Source organism: Topomyia yanbarensis, chromosome 1 (genome assembly GCF_030247195.1).
Source record: "Topomyia yanbarensis strain Yona2022 chromosome 1, ASM3024719v1, whole genome shotgun sequence".
NCBI classification, from domain to species: Eukaryota; Metazoa; Arthropoda; class Insecta; order Diptera; family Culicidae; genus Topomyia; species Topomyia yanbarensis.
In genome coordinates, this window is record NC_080670.1 from 3,180,668 (window position 1) to 3,206,712 (window position 26,045).

Below are 26,045 nucleotides of genomic sequence, written 5' to 3' on the forward strand. Positions count from 1 at the left end.
TTACTCGAATCTGACTTGGTTCGTATACCAAACCACATCAAACGGATTTTCATGTTATGCTGACAAAATCGGGGAAAAACAAAATGGGAAACTAAAAAAATAGGGTTTTCACTGTATATGAGAATCTTCGGACGGATAAATCAAGAACAGAAGAGCCAATTAAATTAATAATTATTGATAATGAATAAGATCCAACCACCCTATGTTTTCGGTCATATTTTAAATCCATATGAGTTTTTAGTACACTCGGTGGCTTATGCGCCACTCTCAAGAATAGTTGCTCAACTATTATTATGAGTACTTCTCAGAGGATGATTCGAATGACAATTCAGTACTCAAACAGATTACTATAGATACATGCCTTAAAAGAACGTATGCCTCGTTTAGTCTACATACTATCAATGTATAATGTGTAATAATGTGTGTACGTTTAAAAATTAGTGATGCGAGCCTCTATGTGGTAAAGTGCGGAACTAAACGCAGTTTAGCTCCATGCAAAACTGACTCACATCCATTTGGCCACTTTATGCTTCAACTCCTGCACACTCTGGTTATGATCCCACAGTGGTCCAACTGGAGCTGTAGAGCTGAATTCTCGGAAGTGTTTCCTTTCAGGATCACTCACGACAATTGCAGACGAGACCCACTAAAACCCTGCTTAAGATCAATTGCAGAGGGTCGTGATTCTGTTTGGGATGTTTTATGAATGGCTCTGATGTGGGGACGTGAAAATTCCAATATCGCGTGGGTACGAGCGTTTATATGTTAGAGCTAACATATTGACTTCATCACTGGTGTGTTGCGAGAATGCTGGCGTAGGTGTGCGCGGGTGATCGCGATCGCATGTTTGCATGCGTCACCAAATTTGTACTATCGTGAAGGCCATAAGCGTTTCTATGTTAACGCGTTTGATCCTGTTGACGCGTATGCTAGCGTTGTATAATTTCGTTTATTTGAATTTGTTTATAGTGTAGTAGTTTGCATATTCGCGTAGGCTTTTGAATGTTCGCGTCGGCCGTCATTCTGATGTTTTATTTTGAGTTTACAGATCAGATGAAAGAAGAAAGTGAGCTCCCCCATCTCACTGAAATCTTCAACAAAGGTTGTCCTGAGACTGGTTCTCTTGTGTATAAGTTCCGTATTTTAGAGTGGGAGCTCCGATACAAGCATGATCGCTAGATCGGGCGTTGGTATGTTGACGCTTGATACCGCAAATGATAACACTGCAACTAAATCACCGTGACGATATAATAATTGCGAAATTGTGGCCGTAGGCAGTGTGAATGATCACGTTTGTGAGCGGATTTATATTGTCGCGGAAAGCTCGAGCGTTTGTATGTTAATGGTATGCAACTGTGTGTTCGTTTTTCGCGTGGGTGTTTGCATGTCGGCGTATTGCAACCAACATTTTAAGACTTTTCCTCAGACATCAATGCAAAGAGCTATAATCATATTCACTAAAATATGAAAGGCATTTTTCCACGGTGCCGCATTAAATGGATATTTACAATTATACTAGTATTAATTATTGATAATTAAATCGCTAAGTGATACATGTAATATTACTTGAAGATGCTGGTATTTCCATTAGTTCATTCAACTAGGTGGGGAATAACACAATTGACAATTTACGATCAAATAGTGCACGATAAATATCGCGTCATTACTGTTAATGTGTCGCAATGGACCAAATAAAATAAGCGAAATAATCGAAACTATCGTGCAGTAGAAAGAGCACGATCAAAAAGACGCTAATAAAAACTATAAAATAACGCACTATAGACGAATTTCGCGCTAAATCGTATTCAGAGTTGGCGGCACTCTCTCAGATTTTAAGGAAACTTTCTGTACATGAGAACTTTGTCACACAAAGCCACTCTGCATACTTTGTTTTTCCAAAAATGATCTAGACTGGGTTTTGAAAAGGGTCAAACTTTTTTACCAATTTTTTACTTCAAATGGCTACAGTGTAAAAATGACAATTCCTACAAAAATGTTGTGGGAGTGATTTCCACAATATTAGTCAAATTTTTGAAAAAAAAATGCTGAAAAAATTCTTCATCGAATCCTACACTGAAAAAAATCGATTTTAAAAATTTAAAGTCGATTTTTTTTTTTTTTTTCGAGAGTTGTCCTACTGGAGCTGTAGAGCTAGGTTCTCGGAAGGGCTCCCCGTCAGAATCACATACTACAATTTGCAGACGAGACAGGCAATGTCGCCCAATAAAACACTGCAATAGGCCAATTGTAGCGGGCCGTGATTCTGAATGTGATATTCAATGTACGGTTCAGGCATGTGCGGGCGTAGGGAATCGCGTGTATCATCGCGAAGGGCTCGAACATTTGTACGTTAATGTGCTCGATCGCGTGTGCGTTTGTATGTCGCGTGTGCTAACGTGTAACTCCGCGTGCATAAATTCTATTTCATAACCGTGTGCCTTTCGCATATTCGCGTGTGTTCTAGAATAATCGCGCGCGGACCGTGAATCTGATACTTAATTTTTTGTGTACGGTTCAGATTCCAGAAGGAAGTGGGTTCTTCCATATCATTAGAGTTCCCAATCATGTCGTCGTAGAACGCGTGGTCTAGTGGATATGAGCTTTATTTTTTTTTTTTAATTGGTCCAACTGAATGTATAGACCTAAATTGCTAGAATGAAGGTTAAAGATTTCCGGACGTGACCGATTCATGATCGCGCATTTGCGGGTTGGCGTTTGAGATCGCGTTTGTAACTTCGTAAGTACTAAAACGTTCACATAATTGCCGCAGTGTTATCAAGTTTACGCGATCGCGGGCATAGGTGTGCGTAGATGATCGCGAAGGGCTTAAGCGTTCGTATGTTGACGTGTTTGTCGCGTGTATGTGACTTCGCATGTATAAATTCGATTTTGAAACCCTGCGGCGATTCATATATTCGCGGACCGTCATTCTGATCTTTAGTTTTCGGTGTACGGATCACATTCTGACAGGGAGAGAGTTACCCCATATCACTAGAGTTTCCGGTCATGTCGCCATGGAACGTTTTGTCTAGTGGATATGGTAGTTATTTTTCAATTTTATTATTTTTTTAATAATTAACAAGGACCTAGATTGTTTGTACCGAGAATAGATACTTCCGGACGATCCCGATTCATGATGGCGCGAGCGCGGGAGTTTGTAGGTTGACACTTGAGATCGTGTTGGTAAGTTTATGAGTGCTGAGATTTTCACCTTATCACCGGGGTGTAATCATGTTTGCGAGTTCGTATGTTGCTTGGAAAATCGCGAGGGGCTCTAACGTTTGTGCGCTGACGTGATTTTGTAACGTGTGTTCTTGAATGGTCGCGCGAACCGTGAGTCTGATATTAAATTTTCAGTGCGCGGTTTGAATTCTGGCAGAGAGTGGGATCGTTTATATCGATAGGGTTCCCGGTCATGTCGCCATGAGACATGTTGTCTAATAGGTATGGGCGTATTTTCTTAAATGGTCCAGCTGAAGGCATGGACCTAGGCTTCTAGGATCAAGGATAGACTTTCGGACATGACCGATTCGTAATCGCGTGCACGATGGCATTTTTGTAGGTTCCCGCTGAGACCGCGTTTGAGACGTTCACTATCACCATCTTTGTTGACCCAGCTGAAGGCGGGTGTAGAATGGCAGTATAGGACTCGAAAAGAAGAAATAAAAGACAATATATGAGAGACGTAATAGATTAGATAGGTACAAGATACAGCTGAAGTTATGATCATCACATGAGACATACATTAGTACTTCAAACACTACTAATACTTGAATAGCCAATCACCACACATAGCACATCCTTTCTCAATTATCTATTTGTTACTGGTTGATTGTTGGTTATGAGCTGGTGAATAGAGGAAAGGTATAGAACAGACAAAAGGCTCATATCAGCCCTCCCGGCCTCCCCGACACACCACTATCGAGGCGTATTGTAATCAACATCTTGAAGCGGGCTTCTTATATAAATCAAATCCTCAGTAGTCATAATGTTTGGTGGAATATTAACATGAGAACTAATTAACCTCTAGGAGTAGAACTTGGTGCAAATAAAAACTAAAAAGAGCGAAGGTCCTTATATTTAGATAACTCTATTGAATATATTGTGGCTTGATGATGTTTACAATACCGTCAATCCCATCAACCTGCGAGAGGGGATTTTAAAAATTTAAAGTCGATTTACAAAAAAACATCTTTGATTTTGATGAAATTTTGTTCCAAGATAGGTAATTATGTTCCCTACCTACCGTCAAAAAGTCAAGTTAAGAACATTCAATAAAAAAAGTTTGAAAAAAACTTTTCCTTGTCCAAACTGTTTTTTTTTCAGTGTTTTTTTATCGAAAACTAAATCAATAAAAGTAATAATCATCTAAGAATCCAATTTCCCAACTGATAGTTGCCTGATACATGCAAAAAGTATCAGAAACGAATTTGGTATATATTCATAACAAACTTGTCTTCCAATCTTCCAGTCTTTCAGTCTTCCAGTTTTCCAGTGGTCCAGTCTTCCAGTCTTCATTCAAGTTTGTTATGAATGTATACCAAATTCGTTGCTGATACTTATAAATTATTTGCTAAAATGCCGATTAAGTGCTAGCGCATCCTAGCTAAACTTCCAAAATTAGTAACAGTAGTTACAGGACTATACGAGAAAATTTGTTATCTCTCAAAGTTTGCCTTTCACTAGAGGAATCAAGCATCGACATAAATTATATCTAGAAAGCAAATATCTACTCTTCATTTAGATTCAAGCATCGTCTGGAGCCTCCAAAAACATACACTAAAAGTAGCTAATGCTCTTCACCCTGCAGAAAGCTATATGACCTACCAATTCACCAATATGGTGCTTCCCTGCTAAAACCCATTCGAGAAAACACTGCAATCGGTCGGTCCTTTTCAGAACAGACACAAAAACAAAACAAACATACTCCATGGCATGCTTTTCTTTCTACCCACTCGAAAACCTGGATATTTATTTTTGTGTTTCTGCTCGACGTAGACCCAACGCAACAGAGAGCATAACTCGGTGGTATGTGTGTAGTAAAAAATAATGCCATGCCTTCGTGCTTCCAATTCGCCACTCACTCGAACCGTGCGATAGAAAGGAACAATTTCCATTTCCGCAGTCAAAGGGTGAATGTTTTCCATGTCGAATGCTGGTATGAATTTATTTCCTTGTAATCTCCTCGCTGAGCGGGGTGAATCCGATGCCAGCCAGACAGGCTGCGAGCATGAAATATGAGATGATAAAATTTTAAATGTAAATGCAATTAAAAGGTTCAACCGAGCTCTGGTGCCGCAGCGCTTTCCCACAGCTTTCAAATATGGGGGAGGAGGGAGCAATGACAAACGACGTAATAATGGTCGTGTAGTGGAACAATTTTGGGTCTGAGTAGAACGAGCCGACTTCCCCTGGTGGAATAAATTGTTAATTCGTTACTTCAGATCCAGAAGCCAATATTCCGACTACCGATTATTCCCTTTTATGGGTAAGTGTTGAATAAATTTGAGACACTCTCGCTCTCGCTCGCTGGAGGTGATGGACCCGACCCCGGCGGACAGATAAATCCCATCATTGTGAATGATTTAGCGTGATTTATGATGTGTTCCCAGATGAATCAATTTCCGACAGGTACACGGCCCAGAACGACGCGAAAGCTCAAGCTTTCTCTAACCTTCGATCGATCATAGCCTACTTCGATGGATAAGGTTTGCATTCATTTCATTATATCGACAAACTATCGCGCGGCTCCATAAATAAACATTGCCACCCGAGAAAGAGAGAAAGTTTTCGAACCTATTGAAACTCAATTTGCTTTCCCGGTTGATAAAGCGTTTCACAGTTCTCCATTGTTTCACCGGGTGCGACTAGCAGCTGCCGGTTTTAGTAATGCCACTTGAGAACTCCTCGCTTCCTTGGAGGCAGCGAGCGCCCTTTGTTCAAAGCAGCCACCAACTCAGAATCGTGACGCCGTCCGGCGGTGCACGTTCGCCTCGCAACACCCAGCCCCGTCCTTTTGCATAGTTATGTAAGTAGTTCATGAAAATTTTGAAACGTTGCACGGGGTGGTTGTTGTGGGATATCGTTCAAACTTTAATAAAATTTTGGTACAGATAGATTAACAATTGGTGTACTTTAAGATGGAAACCTATTTTTCCTTCCCATTGAAGAGGCTTCAATCATTTTTTTTGAGATTAGAATGATCTCAAAACCACTGTACGGGGGTTGGCAGTCGAACCCATGTCTGAAGCGGAGTAGTGACAACAATCACTTTTCAATTTTCTGATCCAAAATAGGGCAGTTCTACTGACCAAAAAAACCGACCACGGGACAACCGCTTCAAAAGTATGGTACTCAGACGAGGGAACCCATTTCGCCATGATACCGCTTTCAATTTTCAATTTTCCACTTCTTCGTAGGATCTTCTGCTGTCGCCATACCGTATAATATTGTCAGCGGGAAATACAATTTAACTTTATTACGCTTTTTTTTATTAGTTAACAAGAGAGCATTTTCTTGCGGTTAGAGAGTCCCCCACCCATCCCAACCAACCATACAAACGCTCCTACGCGAGTGTGTTTGATTATGGAAGTCGCGAAACTGGAAAACCGGAAGCTAGTCGGCGGTGGGCCAACGCTTGAAGAAACATGTGTGTAAAAGTCATAAATTAGGTGGGATCATAAATTGAAGAGTACTGTCGCATTGTAGGGCATCTTTCACCGTCTGCCGTAGAGTATGCGGTTTTCATTGTGACTCGGTGCACGGAATGCCGCAGGCTAAAATAGGTCGGAAGGTCGCGAGATGGTGAGTCAGGGGGAGATATACATCAATTTATGTCTTTCTTCTTCAACAGTAAGGAAAGTTGTTAAAGGCTCTTTTTGGTGACTACATTCGTGCAGGTTGTGGAATGTAAGGTTTCTGTTGCGTTTGTTTACCTCATGAATAAAGTTCTTTTCAATTGTCTACTGCATCTATTATTCAACAATTTTTGTAGATTAAATTTCCAAACTCTAGAATAAAACTGATCATGTACTTTTTCTATCTTTCATTGCAGCCTCGATTGGAAAACAGATCAAAGGCGGTTATCTGTTAAGATACAAAAGTAAGTTATTTCATAATTTTAAATTCAGACAAAGTCACAATTCCACCAAAATAAAATAGGAAACAAAATAAAAATGGTAAAAAAAAGATTGTGAAAGTATAAATAAAAAGGAAAATAAAAAGAATTGTGTAAAAATAACCAAAAAAGAAACAGTAGTAGTAGAACAAGTAAAAAATAAATATAATAGGGTAGAAAAAAAACCAACAAAAGATTTGAAAGTGCAAAAGGAATGGAAAAAAATGAGAAATGTAAAAATAGTCAAGAGGAAACGATAAAAAGGAGCAAAGAAAGTAAATAAAATGAAAGAAAAAAAGAAATATAAAAAAAAATATTTGGAGTAAGGATTCAAAATAATGCAATCAGTGAATATAATAAAAAGGTTAAGGGTTAGGTTAAATGTAAAAGCAGTTTAAAGGATCAAATGATTACGATTAGATTTAGAAGAATAAGATCGTAAAAAGAAAAACGAGTAAAAAGAGTAAATGAGTCAAATGATCAAAAAGTGTAAGAAATAAGAAGTGCAAAAAGACAAAACCATAGTAAAAAGAGTTAGGCGAATGAAGAGACTAGAAAAAGTTAAAAAAAAAGCAGAAAAAGTATAAAGAGTATTACAACTAAAACGAATAAGGTGTAAAAATCAGAAGTAATAACAAGAGCAAAATGAGTAAACAGCATGAAGAGTGAAAAAAATAAAACGAGTAAAAATAATAAAGATAAAAAAGGTAGAAGAGTAATAAGAGTAAAAAATGAAATATTAGGTAGTGAAATGCGTGAAACGAATAAAAGGAGCCCAAGAAGCACAAATAATGAAAATAGATGGAATTAGAAAAGGCTAAAACAAAGAGATTTAATAAGGTAACATGTGTGGAGCAGAAGTAATGAAAAGAGTTTAAGGGGGTCCTCTTATATAATTGAGCAAAAAGTACCTAATGTTTAATATTTTTTTTGGAGAAGTAAAATGACTTAGACATGAGCGCTATTCTGCAAAATGCTTATTATGGTTTCATCTACAAAATAAAATTTTTTGAGTCTAAGGTGTCAAAAAGGGCGGCTCCAGCAAAAGGTGTTTTGAAAACCGACCTCATCTGCGGGCACGATACAGGTCGCAATTCGTCGTTTACAAGCAGTAAACCACAACGATCTTGAAGATTACATTCCGTAGAGGCGCCCCAACCCAAAAAAAAGCATGAAAAATTTCGATATAGAAACAAAATGGAGGCCGCTTGAAAATAAAGTCTCGTTTTTTCGCATTATTTTCCCACTTCGGCCGGCTGTGAAAGTTTGTTAATGATCAAAATATTGCGATTTTACAGGTTACAGCGCTCGAGAATGTTGTCTTTTTAGGCAGGCAAAACCCGAAATTGATTGTTCAAAAGGTTCAAAACAAAGAATGCCCGCAGATTCGAAAAATCTTGTTCAGAGAAAGCCGCCATTATGGGCGCCAGTTTTGACACCTTACACTCGAAATTTTTTATTTTATAGATGAAACCTTAATAAACATTTTGCAGAAGAGCGCAAATGTCTAAGTCGTTTTACTACTTCAATAAAAATTATTGAACATTATGTACTTTTTGCCGTATCTATATAAGAGGACCCCCTTAAAGAATTGAAAGATGTACAAAGAAGAAAAAGTGCTCTGCTATGGAAGGAAGAGACGTTAGTCCGATACATGTCGGAGCCGATGAGATGGATGTATCCTCTGCAACTCCGCATAAATCATTAGTTATTCGTAAAATGACGAAAAGGGTTAGCTTGCAATTATTGCTCTGAGCAGCTGGCTGCCGAGAATTTGGAAGATTTATCATTTGTTGTATTACTACGAAAATTTCCGAATCGCGACATGGGCAACTTAAACGTCATATATTCGACTAACAGAAACTGTTGCTTATATTGTAAAATGAAATAATGGTGAATTTTAGACTGATAAAACGAGGAAATTGATAAAATCGGGACATATATTTTTCTTTCTTTTGGAAAAACCGAAGCTCTTAAAGTACTCTTCTTTAGTCCCTACACTCAAAAAAAAGTAAACGTTATGCCTATTGATTTTACACATAGATTTTTGCAATTAACGGAGGCATATAGACACTATTTGCTGGCACATAAACCTAATGTGTGTATTTACAAGAAATATTAATCTTACATTCACATTTCATAACTATTGGACACATAAAACCCCATTCTATAACAATATGCACATTTAACTTACATAGTTTATACAGTTGACACATAGAAGGTATGTGTGCGCGTGATAACAATAGCATTTCTTCTTCATATGAATTTTAAGCGGTTTGAAGCAAATAGAATTAACGTTTGGATTTTTTTCAGTGTAGACATAGACTCATCGTCTGCTAGAGCCCATCAAACCATACGAAGCTGAACAAATCGGGTCAAAAAGCTGATAAAATCGGGGGCAGGTGTATAAAATCGGGGGCTGATAAAATCTGAGGCTGATAAAATCGGGTCTTCACTGTATAGTAAAAGAAATAAAAAAAGAATAAAAGGAGCAAAAAGTGAACAAAACAAAATAAAGTATAGAAAATGAAGGGATTAAAAAGAGTTAAGAGTCAAGAATCATGAATAAAGAATCAAGAATCAAGCATCAATTAAGAGTTATGAGTCAAGATTCAAGCGTTAAGCATCAAGAGTCAAGAGTCGCAAGTCAAAAGTCTAGAATCAAGGGTCAAGAGTCAAGGGCCAAAGGCAAAAATCAAGAGTCAAGCGTTAAGGGGCCAAGCGTCAAAATTGAAGAGTCAAGATTCAAGCCTCAAGGGTAAGGAGTCAAGAATGAATAGTCAAGAGCAAAGAGTCAAGAGTAAAGAGTCAAGAGTCCAGAATCAAGGGTCAAAAGTCAAGCGTCAAATATCATGAGTCAAAAGTTCACAGTCCAAAGTCAAGAGTCAAGAATCAAGAGTCAGGGGTCAAACAACAAGAATCAAAAGTCAAGAAATATGCGTCAAGGGTCATAGGTCCAAAATCAAAAATCGAGGGTCGAAAGCAATGGGTCGAAAAGCAAGAGTCAAGAGTCGATGGTGAAGAGTTAAGTGTCAAGCCTCATGGGTAAAGAATCAAGAGTCGAGTCAAAGAGATACCTTTACTCAAACCACGGTACGTACGTATTAAGACCAGATCACCTCATGCCAACACTGAAAACAGACGCAATACCACAGAAAGCCCTGCCCTGGTGCTGCTAGAAATCATCGAATACAATCAAAGCCATCTCATCACAGTCAAAAATCGTCCCCATACCATTTTTAAAATGGCTTTGTTTAGCATCTCCAAATCAACAGACAGCACAACCAGCGATAAAGCGAACGTCAAAATCGACGAATACTAGATGGAAATCCACAAGATAAATAAACGCGCAAGAACATAAGCTTGTTCACCCGCAGCGATTACGACATGGACGTTTACGATCAAGATAAACAGGACAAGCTGAGTAATTGCAGGCAACGCAGCAGGAGAAACGTTTATCCTGTTGATTAAAAGCATCACCAGGAGCAGTGGAAATCGCCACGCAGACACTTTTTTATTTTCTTTAGATATATTCTCTAAAGTTAAACGATATATGGCTCAGGACAATAATGCAAAAAAAAATTTAAAAAAATTGAAAAATTATAAAAAGATTTCAAAATTGGATTGTTGAAAGAGCACTTTTCAGTTCATTTGTTTCGTCATTTATTGAGAACAATGGAGCTGAATTTTGGGCGACATGATTAGACAAAATTTCAAAGTTATATTTGGACCTACAAATGTGTTCAACAGACATTAATTAGAGAATAATGAAACTAAACGAGATGAGAAGAATTCTCAGTATCAGATCAAGCGCAACCGTCCAAACACACACACACAATGAAACCATTTCAATCGTGCCAAATCCTGATTGATCCCCTCTTAATTCAATCCAACCAATCAAAAATGTCAACACCGACTGACCGGAAATTTATATGTGTATCTGTATTAGTCGTCGCAAATAGTTAATCTGTGCCTATGGGGTGTTACGATCCGAAAATCTCATAAATCTGCCATCGAAGTTTCAGCACTTCGTGGACTCTTCAGTTATTATCATTATTAGTGTTATTATATCGGTTATCATCATTGTTCGGCCTTGCCAGCAGCAGCTGCAGTCCACCATGTGCTTGATGTCATCATCAATCATCAGCCCTAGGAGACTAGGAGCTCATCTTTCCTGGGCTGGACTGGAAGCTGTTGCTTGTCACACTTTATCATTTGCAGGCTGCAGCTGACACCTTCGGTGGTGGCGGTGGTGGTGGTAGCTTTGTTGAGCACCAGGAAAAATAGTTTGCAATTTGTGGCAGAGCCCGATTGTAACCAGGCTGTCGGTAATTAATGATAAATATCAATCAAATTAGCCGAGGAGATTAGCGTCAAAATTTTAAAGGACAGTGGGTAAATAATCATTTTTGATTGTAAAAATAATTTTCGCAGACATGACCATGCGTATGTTGTACGCATATTTAAGGAAAAAATAAAACTAAAAATTTAACTTTTCTCCAATCTATGTAAATTTAATGGCAGAATGACTCGTTGGATAATACTCACTCTCAACCTAGAAGAATAGAGCAAATGTACACAACTTTTCAAACTGCAATTTGACTGATATGTTAATGCAGGGATGGGTGTCTTGCTACTTTACAAATGCACAGATGCAAATATTGTCCACCGCCTACTAACCCCCACTCACATACACACACACACACACACTTTATCTAGCTAAGAGCAGCAGCTCACTCTGCCACTGTCAACAATAATGACGTGACAGACTTTGAAACCCTCGTCAGGCCTGGATCATCTCAGCAGTGACAGCAGTTTGCCCTACTTCCGTCACACCACCATCCTCAGATGCGAATGCGGATGCAAAATGCGGTGACTATTGGAGGATAACGAGTGAAATTATTCGCATGGAAGAAAAACTGCACACTTTAGTATGAATATTTGAATAACAGCTTCGTTGTGCCAGGGACGAGACACAAATGTGTGTGTAAGAGAGGGGAAGAGATGAGCAGAAAAAAGACAAAGTTTCCGACTCTTCGAATGTAAATACATCACACACATTCGCCCTTTTGGCGCACCGAGTGCCGCTAGCTCGTGGAGCAAGAACGTGAGGAAGGAACGTTTGTTGGGACCGACTTTTTCCAACTGTGAGTATATGATGGGAAAAAAGTTAGCTAGCTGCTGCAAGTGACACGTGTTCCATCGGTTGTACTGTGCCTGTTGGACAGCTTTTGCGATGTGTGTTTTGCCGGCAGATCGACTCCTCCCTCCTTGCTTGTGCCTTTCGCCTTGATACCCGGGAGATACAAAACTACCGGCGTCTCTATCGCTGAATTGCTAGTAGCAGTTTACTGCGGTTATGTTGCTCTTGATTACAGTCGGGGATGGATATGTAGAAGCAAAATGTTAGGCACAGTAACAAGTTGAAGTTTTCAGATGCCAACATTTGAGATTTGGCCTTGAATTGTATAAAGTGTCCATGATAGAGAGCAAGTTTGAAATCGTTTTTAAAGATTAATTTATAGACCGAAAAATGTCCGAAGACTTAAGTACAAACTCCACAGTGTCTCAAGCCTACAGAGTCCCAAGCTCACTGTACCCCAAGTCCACCTAGTCCCAAGTCCACCTAGTCCAAAGTCAACCTAGCCCCAAGTACACCTAGCCCCAAGACCACCCGATCACAAGTCCACAGCGTCCCAAGTCCACAGCGTCCCAAGTCCACAGTGTCCGAAGTCCCACTAGTCCCAAATCCACCAAGTCCTAAGTCCACACAGTCCCAAACCAACCCAGTCCCAGGTCCACCTAGTCCCAAGTCCACCCGGTCTCAAGTCCATCGAGTCCCAAGTCCACCCGGTCCCAAGTCCACCTAGTCCCAAGTCCGCCACGTCCTAAGTCCACCTAGTCCCAAGTCCACCCAATCCGAAGTCCACAGCGTCCGAAGTCTACAGTGTCCCAAGTCCACCTAGTCCCAAGTCCACCCAGTCCCAAATCCACCTAGTACTAAGTCCAACCAACCTAGTCGCAAGTCCACCTAGTCTCAAGTTCATCCAATCCCAAATCCACCTAGTCCCCAATCCACCTAGTCTCAAGTCCACCTAGTCCCATGTCCACCTAATCCTAAGTCCACCAAGGCCCAAGTTCACGAAGTCCCATGTCCACCTACTCCCAAGTCCACCGTCTCTCAAGTCCATCTACTCCCAACTCCCGAGTGCTCCAGGTCCAAAGTTTCGCAAATCAAAAGCGTCTTCAATCCGCAGCGTCCTAAGTTCCAAGCACCTCAAGCATCCCAAGTCTCAAGACCTAAGTGTCCCAAGTCCCAGGTATCAAGAATCCCAAGTCTTAAGTATATGTCCCCTGTCCCAAACCATGAATTACCAACTGCTACAAGTCGCACTTGAAGTATTAAGTATCCCAAGCTCCCCAAGGTCCAAGTTTCAAGTGCCATGTCCCAAGCGCCCCAAGTATCCTAAGTCCCCCAAGTCACAAGTAACATGTCCCGACCATCCTAAGTTGAATCGTTCCATGTTCTAATTACCTCAAATGTCCTCATTCTCAAGAGTCCCATATCCCAATCCCCGGTGTCCCAAGTCCCAAATCATAATTCATGATACTATACATTTGCACTAACATTGCATAAATCCTCTATTTCAGCATTTATGATGCAATATACTATACAATATACAGGCAAAATATGGCGACTGCGCTTGGCTAAATTTCATGTTTTTTTATATTGGTCTAAAAGTCTTACAAAGGGGTTTTCAGGGCCGCTGATTCTGATTCTGCCGTCGAAAATGTAAAATTCAAAATGGCGGATCCAATATGGCGACTGTGCTTGGCTAAATTTCATGTTTTTAATGTTGGCCTAAAACGTCTTACAAGGGGCTTTTCGGGGTCGCTGATTTTGATTCTGACGTCGAAAATGTAAAAATCAAAATGGTTGCCATTTTGTAGGCGTCATTTTGAATGTTCTAATTTCGACATCAAAATCGTAGTCAGCGACCCCAAAAACTCTCGTAAATCGAGTTTTATGCTCAATGTTACAAAATTCGCAAATTTCGTAAAAAATGGCTGCCATTGTGTAGCCGCCATTTTGAATCAGAATTTTCAAAGTATGTTATCAGAATCGTAATCAGCGACCTCAATTAAATAAGTAGGAAGGCACGCCCACCTACCAGTCAAAAAGACATCCGAACCAATGACAAAGGATGATGCCAGTCGAAGGCCATAGACCGACCCATTCATGTTCAAGGTGTATTTAATGGAATATCGTTCATTACATGGAACAGTAGCCATCACCCTATTCAAACCAATCAGGGCGTATTTCCTCTGCATATTGAAGCCGCCAGTAGAACTGATAAAAATTGACTCACATCACAGCGCACTGAGCCGGTTTCTATTACCACTGTCTGGTCCTAAGCGATCAAGTCTAACTACAGAACCAAGGTCCTTGAAATGTGTATGTGTAACAGAGCCATAATCGTTCAGACTAAAGCCGCAATGCACCAATTTTATAATGTCATCCAGTCACAGATAGCAAAAAAAAAAATATTCAACGCGATACAAAAAATAGATTTGCGAAATCGGCACCACAAGGCTATCAAACTGAAGAAACCATACCCAGCAGCACACCTCACAGAAACCATAGAGCAGAATCAGGAAACTTTTTTCTCCCGTCTGTTCGATGGGAAAATAATGCTGTCGGTAAGTCGATCTTGTCGAGGGATTATCAGTAGCGCAAACATACGTTGTTTGTTTTCATCAAGTTTTGCGTAGCATCATTCAGTTGCTGGTGGATGGCAAAGCCTATGACGGTCAGGGATGGAGCAGAGGAAAAATACTGAAAGTCATTGCGAATGAATTGCCTATCGTATCGATTTCTCCGGTTGTTGGCTTGAAGGGGATTAATAGTTGAGAATGATTCTCTCCGGTGGTGGGTGGTGGTCATGGTGGTTGTAATCCTATATCTATTTGTGGAGAGTTGTTCGTAACAATCTCTCGTAAGTGGTTATTTATGTTATCCGGTAGGATTTTGTGTGCAATTTGCCACATTGTTTCATTTTGAAATAGTCATCGAATCGATTGAGAAACAACTGGTGTTTACAAAGTCCTTGAAAGGCTTCGTTTCTTAAGGAATCACCAATATTCTATTTGCATTAAAAAGGGCTTTACCTAAACCGTCCCCACATCCGTCGCAATAAATGCATTAACCAAATTAAGTCTGTGGCCTGCTTGATTCTTAGCCAACCTGCAACACACGTATCCCTTCAAACTCCTAATCAATATCACCATCGATCACAATAAACATCATCAACCCAAGCTTTTACGGTCATGTGTGTAGCCGGGACCTGACCCGGCTCAGAAAAAAATCCTGTCTTTTATTTGATTTTCCTTCCCTCACTGAATGAAAAACATAATACCCTTATCAATTGTGGGACCCCTTGGTTGGTGATGAACATTGTGCGGGGTGGCTGAATGGGTGGGTCACCGCTCGTTTCAAATTTGTAATTCAGTCGCCGAGAAGAGCTTGCCCGTTTCCAGACCAGAGGTTCGATCGACATAAATTTTCCGCACCAAATTATGATGATGCATGTGCATAGTAAACAACCAATTCGAAGGAAAATCGTACCACAAGTCGCAAGCCTCATTCCTAATAGAATATTTCCATCGATTCGTACGGACGATGAGGATAACGACAACGACGAGAGTGAAGTAACTTTTTTCGATGGACATGCAAATTCAACCCCACACCCGCTTTTCTTTTCGGAGGCAGATTTCGACTATCCTGTTTGGACCATGTTTTTTTCTGCCCCACTACCCCCCAATTTACAGTCAGTTTGTAAATTTTATTTTCCAATTATACGCTTCGGCAGGGCTTGGGAGGGACCGGTTCCCGAATTCAGCTTCACTCATCCGTTCAACCGGGTTTCGGTAAGTGTGTGGCAAAAGCCCAAAATGATATGACGATTCTCCCATGTTGGAAGATCCCGTCACGCGGCGGATAGAACACGAAATGTTGATTTTTCAATTAGTGTGTAACAGTGATTGGGATTGAATTGGGAAAATCTCCGGAATTGGCAGGTGGTTGACACAGTTTGCATATCGCAACCGATCGACGTGTGCAGGACTGAGCAAAAATACGGATAATTTGCAAATGGAACACGATAATCAATCATGAAATGGAAATGATGTCGGAATGGTAGGGGTTTAATTGACGTGGCAGTTCGAAGCTGGAAATAAAAATGGAAGAGGTATAATGGTATACAAATACAGCACTCATGTAGAGCTTTATTTATCGAAATACTGGTCCATTATGTTGAACATTTCAATCTCTGCTCCGATTTCCATCCCAATGCTCTAGAACAAAACCTCAATTGCATACTATAGGTAGTCATTATAAAAATCTAACAAATAGATAATAGTTTGAAAATGTTTAATAGCACACGAAGTCGTTCACGATAATAACAACATTTAACGGTGCGAGATAGGTTCGTTCTACAGAACCTGTTTGATGATGTTGACATACTTTCATAGAAACAAATCACTGATGTAATTTCATATACAAGGGGAATACGCATTGTTTGGCATGAGCAGAATGAATGCCTGAAGTTTCATGTTAACAGCCCATGGTTGATCTTTGATTTGCTGGGTCTGTGGCCTTCGACTGGCATTTTTTCTCATTCTCAATACTTTCATGCCTCTTACTTAAAAGTGAATTGATCAACTAGCTTGGGTGGGAGATATTTGGACATTTTAGGTCATCCAGAAATTTAAGACCGGACTTTTAACTTCAAATGTTTTAGCACCACGAAGAAAGTCGCCATGCTAACTCAAATGGTCAATGTGTAAAAATTTCCCCCATAGAAAAATTTAAATATTAAAAATCGATGCCAATGTCTTAGAATGCCATGAAACATCGAGATCTGGTGTCAATTCTTTTTTTTTTATTTGCAACGCTTAGTTGGAAAGTGTTCCAAAATCGATCTACGATTAATCATCAATGTTCAGCGGTCGACTATCCACGATATATGATTTACAACAATCAACGATGAACGATTTCTGATTTCCGATTTGCAATTAACGGTTTAAGATTAACGATTTAGGATCTACGAGTCATGATTGATGACTACATTCAGTGATCGATCAACAATCAACGATCCATTATCATCGATTAAAAATTTTCGATTTGTGATTAACGATTTAAGATCAACGAATCATGATTTACAATCAACGCTCAACAATCAACAATTACTTCATGATTTACGATTTACAATTTACTATTTACGATCAATGATGTACCAGCAATGATCAAGGATCAATGGTCAACGATTTTTGATTCATGATTTACATCTTACCATTTTTCAAATCAACGATTTACGATGTACGATTCACAAAACACTATTTACTATTTTCGATCAACTGTAATCGATCAATGATCATCAGTCAACGATAAACTATTAACGATTTGTGATTTCCGATTTAGGATTTGCGGTTTACTATCAACGATTCATAATTCATGATTTACGATTCATAACTTACTATTTACGATTGACGATCAATAATAAGCGATCAACCATCAACATTCGGCGATCAACGATTAATGATTAATAATTAATTTTTTTGGTTTTTGACTTAAGTGCCAATACCTTATTTAGGACTGGTGGTATCCAACGGGGGAAAAGATCGAAAATGGTGAGTGAAGCTACGCAATCATGTGCAAAAAATTCCCCCAGAGACGAGATTCGAGCTCGCAACATTTGAGATCGGAAATGATGAGTGAAGCTAAGAATGAAAAAAAAGTTCGGATCTCGCCTCTTGGGGATTTTTTTTCACATGATTGTTTCATTCATCATTTTCGATCGTTTTTCCCGTTGGATTTATGATAGGTTAATATTAACGATTAAAGACTTAAGATCAACAATCAACAAGTTATTATTTATGATTTACAATCAATCATTAACGATCACTACTATCAACCATAAACGATCTATGATTCGACCACTTTCCATTTACGAGTTACGATTTACAACTTACTATTTACGACTAATGATTTAAGTCATTCATTAACGATTAATGATCAATCGTCAACCATCAACGATTGACGATTAACGACTAATGATCAACGATTTGAGATTTTTGATTTACAATCAACGAGTCATGATTTACAACTTATTATTTAGGATATGCGATCAACCATAAATGATCAACTACCAACGATGTTCCTTGAATCATCGACGATCAGCAATCAACGATTACTGATTTCTGATTAACGACTTAGATCAACGATCAGCGTTATGGTTTACGATCAACCATGAACGATCAGCGATGAACTACTGAATTATTAACGATCATCGATGAATCATAATAAGCGATCAACGATCAACAGTTTCTGAATTCTGATAGACAATAACGATTAACGACTTATGATCAACGTTCAATGTGCTATTATCCACGATTTACGATCAATTATCAACGATCAACCATTAACGATTATCGCTTTACGATTAACGAATCAAGATTTACGACTTACGATACCGTTGATAGGTCAGTGAGTCATGATTTACGATTTACAATTTACTATCTACGACAAACAATTTACGATCACTTACAATCGATCAACGATCAACCATAAACGATGAATTATCAACGATCAACGAGTAAGTGCCAATGATCAACCATAAACGATCAACGATCAGTGACCACCGATTCACAATTGTCATGCTTAACGATTTACAACTTATTATTTAAGATTTACGATCCAGGACCAACGATTCACGGTTCATGATTTAAGATGTACGATTTACATACACTATGTATATACCCTTCACAATCAGCAAACGTTGATTTATAATTTATTGTTTACGGGTTTACAATCTACGATCAGCAAGCAACGATTTACGATTTACAATATACGATCAACGAGCTACGATTTATAATTCATGATTTAACATTTCCACTTTTCTATGTCTGCTATTGTTTTAATTTTTGCTGTTTTGGCAACCTTTCTCTATTGCAATCATTGACTGCAACTAACACATTTGCAGTAAAATGCAAAATTACCCCACAAGAAATCTTTTTCTTATATTGATTGAAGTTTTCATAAATTTAAAAATCTAGGGACTTCTTTCAGTAAGAATCAAGTAATTTAATACCTAAATTCCGGGATGTTGAATAGTATCTGAAGAATGTGATTTCATTTCGATGTTTTGTTAAAATTACGATTTTAAAACGGCGTAACCCCAAAAAATGCCCGCATTTTTTTTCAGTATACTCAAAGTGGGGCAAAATGATAGAATGATCAATCAAACATTCATCGTTAAGATAGAATATTTTTGTGCGTATCTGGGTTATTTTTATTTAGATTTTGTTTGCAGTTATGATTTGAAATGGTGCTACATTGTTGATCCCTTCGTCACTTCCTCTACAGCTCGGAGAGTATAATCGTAACCAGCATCCCAGATATGCTCGTTGTGGCACATATCTTCGACAATATGCACGTTCACACACTCCGGGCAAAGGGGTGCTTCCGGAAGCATCCGTACCCGGACAAAAGTCGCGTCAAATGGAAGTTCACCTCTCCGTGCTTCCTATGTACCCCATCCTATGTGTATATGTGTATGTACAAGTGTGACTCTGAATTTTGTGTCGATCGGAATTCTGGTTCCGGAGTAACGAATTTGCGAGTGCGTCCACACAGTAATTTTCCGTATAAACTGGCACCACTATATCAAAATAATGGAAAGCTTATAAAAATGGGTACAAAATTACTCTGATTTGCCAGTTTGGAATACAAATGACAAACCAAAATAGCTTTGGCCAACTAGTTGCTTTCTACCAATTTCCGATCAGTCTGAAGCGTACATCTGAGTGTTGGATATCACAGTAAGTGTAAAATAGTTCCATGTCCAGAATTATGAATTATTGTCAACTCCATTGTTTCTGATTTGTGTTCCGGGTCCCCGGAGTGTAATTCAACTGATAAATTGGAAGTGGTACCTACTGAGAAGATGAATGACGGTAGGTGACCTGTTTTCTCCTAGTAGCTTGAAAGATAGATGCTTCGGTTTCCTGACTCAAAAAAGCTGAGTTTTTGTATCAAAATATCTGCATAATGATCGAAATTTAAACGGGCATGCAATGGTTGTGGTGTAAAAGAAACGAGGACTCAAATTTCAGAATCTAGTTTAAATGCTTTCATGTTGATATCCCTCGATATAACGACTCTCAAACTTCACTAATTTAATATGAATTTTCCTACTCGGACAATAATTCTCCATCTCCAGCAACCCAGCAAAATAAGTTCCCATTTACCAGGTTTCGCCTCATATTAAATTCCTCGACAGTTAACTGCATCGTATCTTGCTTCCTAGAGAAAATAGCTATACACTGAACGAAGCCGTATGGCACCTTCGCCACAGAAACCTGACCAGCTCCTAGGAGAACGTCAGTTGCACCGAAAGAATAGTTTGTTTGTCAGCCAGAGCGAACGCACGAAGCAAAGTGATCGTCTCGAGCAATTTTTTTCCCTCTCCTTTCCCACCGCAACACACCGAACCAGATGCTCGAAGCTAAGCTAACCGGTTTGACTCCCACCGGATCTTAGCAAACGACACGTCGTTTCATTATTTACCTGTGTATTGCAATTACAACTTTCTCCATATTTTCTTGGCTTGGCTCCTCTACTCGGTGCACACTGAGGTTCCCAAACGCCTTCCGGGTTAGAAAGCTCTGGTTGTTGCTGTTGTTGTCGGGGAAGCTGTTGCCTTTGCTTCATTTGTCCGATACAGGATACAGGAGCCGAGCCAAGGACGAAGCACCGAAAAGCGAAAAGTCCTGTCTACCTGGGTACGGAGGGAAGGGGAAAATATATAGGGTTATAAATCCCCTAGGCGCACCGGATGAAAAATGTATGTCCGTGTTGTGCTTGTTCTGGTTTCGTCACAAAATGGGAAATCTATGGGGTAACAGAGTGTGAAGGGAGAAAGGTGTCCGCAAAAATCGGTTTCGAAGGTGTTGCTATTTAGGACTAGCTTCTTCACGTAGGATGCTTTGACGAAATATTTTCCTTGCTGTCATGGTGAAGAATCAATCGCCGTAGGCGTTGACAGCTTTCTGTACCATCAACAGGGTTGGCGTTGTCGGTGGGTGTATTTATGTTTGCAGGATTTATTTTTTTTCTAATATCGACAAAACAATAAAAGTTTTTGCTAGTCGAGCAATAATCCTATTTCAGTTTGGTGAGATTGTTCCTTTTTTGCAACCTTCTAATTATAAATCATCTTTTTTAAACCGTCAGCGTACGCAAAACAAGGAAAGGATTAGATTTTGTTTTTGGTTCCGATACAATCTAGTAGGCTTTGTAAGTGGTTTGGTAAAACTAATTGGCTTACAGCTGTGTCTGAACGACACACGGTAAATAAAGAGCAGAAGTTTGGGCAACAATCAGGTGTTTCGAAAGAGGTGGTCTGTTTTTGTCATTTAATTTATTTGACACGGCTTACAACGATCACTTCACTAAGCCGGGTACCATTCAACTAAAAATGTCCAACCAACGTTGTCTATTAGCGATGTCATACATCTTAAGCTGTACACACACGAGGCGACAGGACAGGGGAAAAAAGAAAAGTGGGATCAAGTGTACCCACTCTCCCCTATAATTGAAACAGCGAAACGTTGCAGCCCACAAACCAGCGCACAATGGTTCGACTTTAATCAAACCGTGGGCTTAAGTCAAAGCTTTACGCTGAATTCGTTTTTGTTGCTAAAATACCTAATAAAAATAAATATTCAGTATTCATTAGGGTGGCTCAAAACATTTTTTTTGTCAAAACGGTTAATAAATTACTGTAAAAGTAATGGATTCATTTTTGATGTTAAACCATGTAAGACAAAATTTTAATTCAAAAATAATTGTTTCACTGTAATCGTTCCTAAAAATTTTAATTGTAATATTTTTGCGTGGTTTGTTTTTTATATTATAACAAATTAGAGAAAAAAATCTCACTTATTAGGGTGGATAAAAACATAATTATTTTGACGTAACGATTCATATTTTTTCAATAGTAATGCATTGTATTCGGTTTTGATATTGAAAGAATAAAAATAACCACTCATTAGGGCGGCTCAAAAATAATTATTTTATCGTTAAGGTTCATAATTTTTTTCTGTTAATTTTGGAACACCGCATTTAATTCTTGTATTGAAAAGAACTAATTTCCATCTCAAAATGATTGTTACGGCTTAACGTTTCAAATTACACGTTTTTGAATTACATTGGAACGTTGAAATCATTGATGACGCAAATAAATAAAAATAACTAAACTAATAAGTGGTTTGATTCGCCTTTTCTGGAGATATTTCCTTTCCCTCCCTGCTCGGATTTATTGCTTCTTTTAATATATTACAGTTTAATTTTTTCCCTCCACATACATGCACATTTGAGCAGCGTATGTTAATTCCGTCGGTCTTTCGACATTGTACTCGATCACATGGAAAAATTCTTTCGGGGTTCTTCGAGAGTTGAACCAATGGGACATCCGAGGAAACAACGGCCCCTTCGTCTATAGCTTCCTCAAGGGCTGTCAGTTGCGGACATACATCAACTGAGAATTATTATTAGGGACGATCCATAAATGACGTAGCATTTTTTGAGTGATTTATAACGCCCCCTCCCCCATAGTAGCATTGAGTCACAAACCTTTAAATACCCTCCCTGGTAATTACGTAGCTTGACGGTAACTCTCCCCCCACTAGTCCCCGTAAAAATTTGAAAAAATAAAAAACTATGTTAGTTAGATGAAACGGGTAAGATTGTCTTGACATCAGGTCAACCCCTATACCCCTTTAAAAAGCTACGTAGCATGACATGACCCCCTACCCCCTGTCATCTAACATCATCACAAAATACAAAACTCCCCCCTCCCCCATATAATGCTACGTCATTTATCCCTTACTGGCCTTCGATGACGTTGCTTAGGTATCTTTGGCAAAGTTTCATGAAAAGTAAGGACGCCTCTGAATCTAAATTTGCGCTCTTTGCTTTTCTTAAGGGGGTACTCCAACAAAAAATTTCTCCGCAATCATACGTATATAGTACATAGTTAATTTAGAGTAACTTTTCTGAGAATACTATTTACCTATCTATTAGGGGTGCAAGCATTCTAAAATCAGATTTTGGCGTTCCCTGTATACAAGGAATTTCTTTTCAAAAATAGGTGTGCCCCCTTAAGAAAAAATAAGGCACTAATCGATTTAAACGCGCAATCAAATTTTACGATACTTTGCAGAAGGGACTATACAACTAAAACGTTAACAAAAGCCAGGAAACCGTCTTTGTAGAGTTTAAAACTACCGTGCATAGCTTATATCTCAAAATTGACAACAAAACTAGGTAATGTGTTCATGAAAGTTTTATAATTCATTCGTGTCGGAAACTTTCTAGAATGAACCTGTGATAAAAATTCAATGTAACGGGACAATAGTATCTTTAGCAAAGTGACTCCAAAATAACTTTTCTACAAGGGTGTAGAAGAAAAAAAAAATTTTTGTTGTGGGATAAAAAACGGGAACACCCCTATAATACAAATTAAGGCGCCAAACGATTCATTAGGTTTTATAAAACTTTGCTGAAGACACCTAAGCACGAAAACATCGAAAGACAGTAAATACCTTTGACCGTCTTTTTGCGTTTGGGACCACTGTGCGCTAAAGCACAACGAAACACAGAATCTGTCATCTTTCTACAACGCACTGGCTCACTGGCTTCTGTATCGATTGTAGATCGGTAATTAAGTAAACAGTGAGCCACCTTCTCTAACATAGTTCAAATAGGCTCATCACTTTTCAGTCTATTGAATTTTTAAATAATGCATCTCAGCCATCTTTGTATCATCTTTGTATGTATTATCAATGTATTACTGAATTTGGGTAGTGACAAGTTGGGCAACAAAAACGACTACAGTTGCTAAAGATTTTCAAAATAGTTGATTGTATCTCTTTTCTGTCTGCAACTACAAATTGCTTCACAAACTGTATTTTATTTCCAATCTTTTTTATCATACTTGTATTATTATGTAGCATTATATACTTTAAGTCGAATTTTATAAACTTGTTATTGTTATTTGTTTACAAATTTTATGGTACTATTTATTGCCATGAAGTGGTTCCATAAACCGTCTTAAATCTTTTTAACTCTTTTAATTAACAAACTAGACCAGTTACCTAAACTGAGTTGTAGGCTTTCTCAATCATCACAAATTGTCAAAGCAGAAAAAATGGTCGTTGATTCTGTGAACACGATTTTTTATTGCGTGAGAATTTTCTGACTCAACTGAGAGGGTCCAACCTACTGCTGCTTGGATAACAATCTGTCTATTTTCTCACGAGCTGTCGTACACAGCTCACAGTATGTTCGATCTGTCTTGATTCGCTGGTTTGAAGGAACTTGGCATAATTTATTTCGCTGAGTTGTTCAAAAAAACTATTCGGGTAACCGTTCGTTATTCAGTTAATGAAGTTTGTGTGTAATTTGATTCCGCACAAAAAAAATCTGTTCTTTATACGTGCATCGCGCAGTTTGGGTAATTGTCAGTCTTAAGACATGGAATAAAAGTTAGATGATTTCAGTTAGACTGCGATATTCAGCCTATATTGGCTCCCAGCATACGATTTTGAACATTTCGAAAGAATTTGCTGGGATAATATGACATTACGTCTGTCTTTGACGCGGAGACGTTAAACTGCAGGGTTCATTCACCTTCAGATCAATAATTCGGTTAAACGAATAAACACATCATCTAGCCAATATTCGAAGATTCCAAAACACTTTCACCTTCCCAGCCATCGATTTCGCATTCCAGGTATCCGTTCCATTTCGAACCTGAAGATTCATCCAACCATTCCTATAGGTTATCTGCACGTAGAAGTTTCACGCTATATATTTACAAAAAAAAAAACAAAATCCATTGAATTCCATCGCCGGGATCCATTTTGCTCGGTCAAAAGCGACGAAACGAATTTTCCATCAATCACCAGAAAAAGCTTTAATGCTTTTACGGCCACGTGCTCTTGGTTCGACTCGGCCGGGTCTGGGTGCGCGCACACGGTGGAATGCATTCTTCTGTGTCCGCCATTATCCCCCTCCTCCCTTCGACCGGACTCCGCTCAGCCTTTGATAAGATTCTTTTCGAGGCCAACTACAATGGCAGGGGAGGGACGAACCTTTGTCCTAGGGATTCACGCTCCCAGCGGCGCCATTGAAACATTGTTCACTTTGAATAGCTGTCATTGGGGGAGGGGAGAGGTAACTCACGTACGGCCCATTCACCAGCGCCCGAAGACCTGACGGGATGCAAAATGGAATAAATACTGCCGCTCGTTTACGGTGCCAAGAATCTGCTAAACGAAGATAAATTCGTCGCTTTTTTCACGACAGTGATCCGGAAGCCGTAGTCCGAATGAACCCGAAAAAAGTGTAATGTTCTAGAATGGAGAAATAGCTCAGAAACAGTAAATTGAATTTTTCATTTCGGCTCGGACCGAGAGCTCAAGCATATTTCCGTCACGAGCCTGTGGTTCGGTGCATGCGTTGCATACCTGTAGGCGGCAAATGCCACTTGCATGACACCTCCCCCACCACCAACGTTAGCCGCATACCACTGACGGACTGCCGTAGATTCCAATTAGATTCGGAACATTTCCAAGGGCTGTAAACGGAGTAGGCGTAGATAAATCTCGGTAGAATGAATGCATCAAACGAAACCCATCTCGTCACACAGGCAGACGAGAAGAGCGCAGAGCCTGCTGCTTGTGACATAAATTGTCATTCTCGAAGCTTCATCTCCGTCGTTCCGGAAGAGGTACTGCAAAGCAAAGCAAAGTCTCTAGCAGTGTGGGTGTGCTTTTCAATGAACATAGTTGTAGCAAAAGCCTA

At 39.2% G+C, this 26,045-nt stretch overlaps 1 protein-coding gene across 1 annotated transcript in view; it reads left to right on the forward strand.

Annotated features, from left to right (window-relative positions):
• LOC131676613 (uncharacterized) overlaps nt 1–26,045 on the forward strand; it is a 105,590-nt gene that overhangs the window by 20,895 nt on the left and 58,650 nt on the right. Inside the window, exon 3 of the mRNA XM_058955781.1 lies at nt 7,055–7,102. Within this exon, the coding sequence (XP_058811764.1) occupies nt 7,055–7,102 (48 nt within the window). The remainder of the gene's footprint in view (nt 1–7,054; nt 7,103–26,045) is intronic.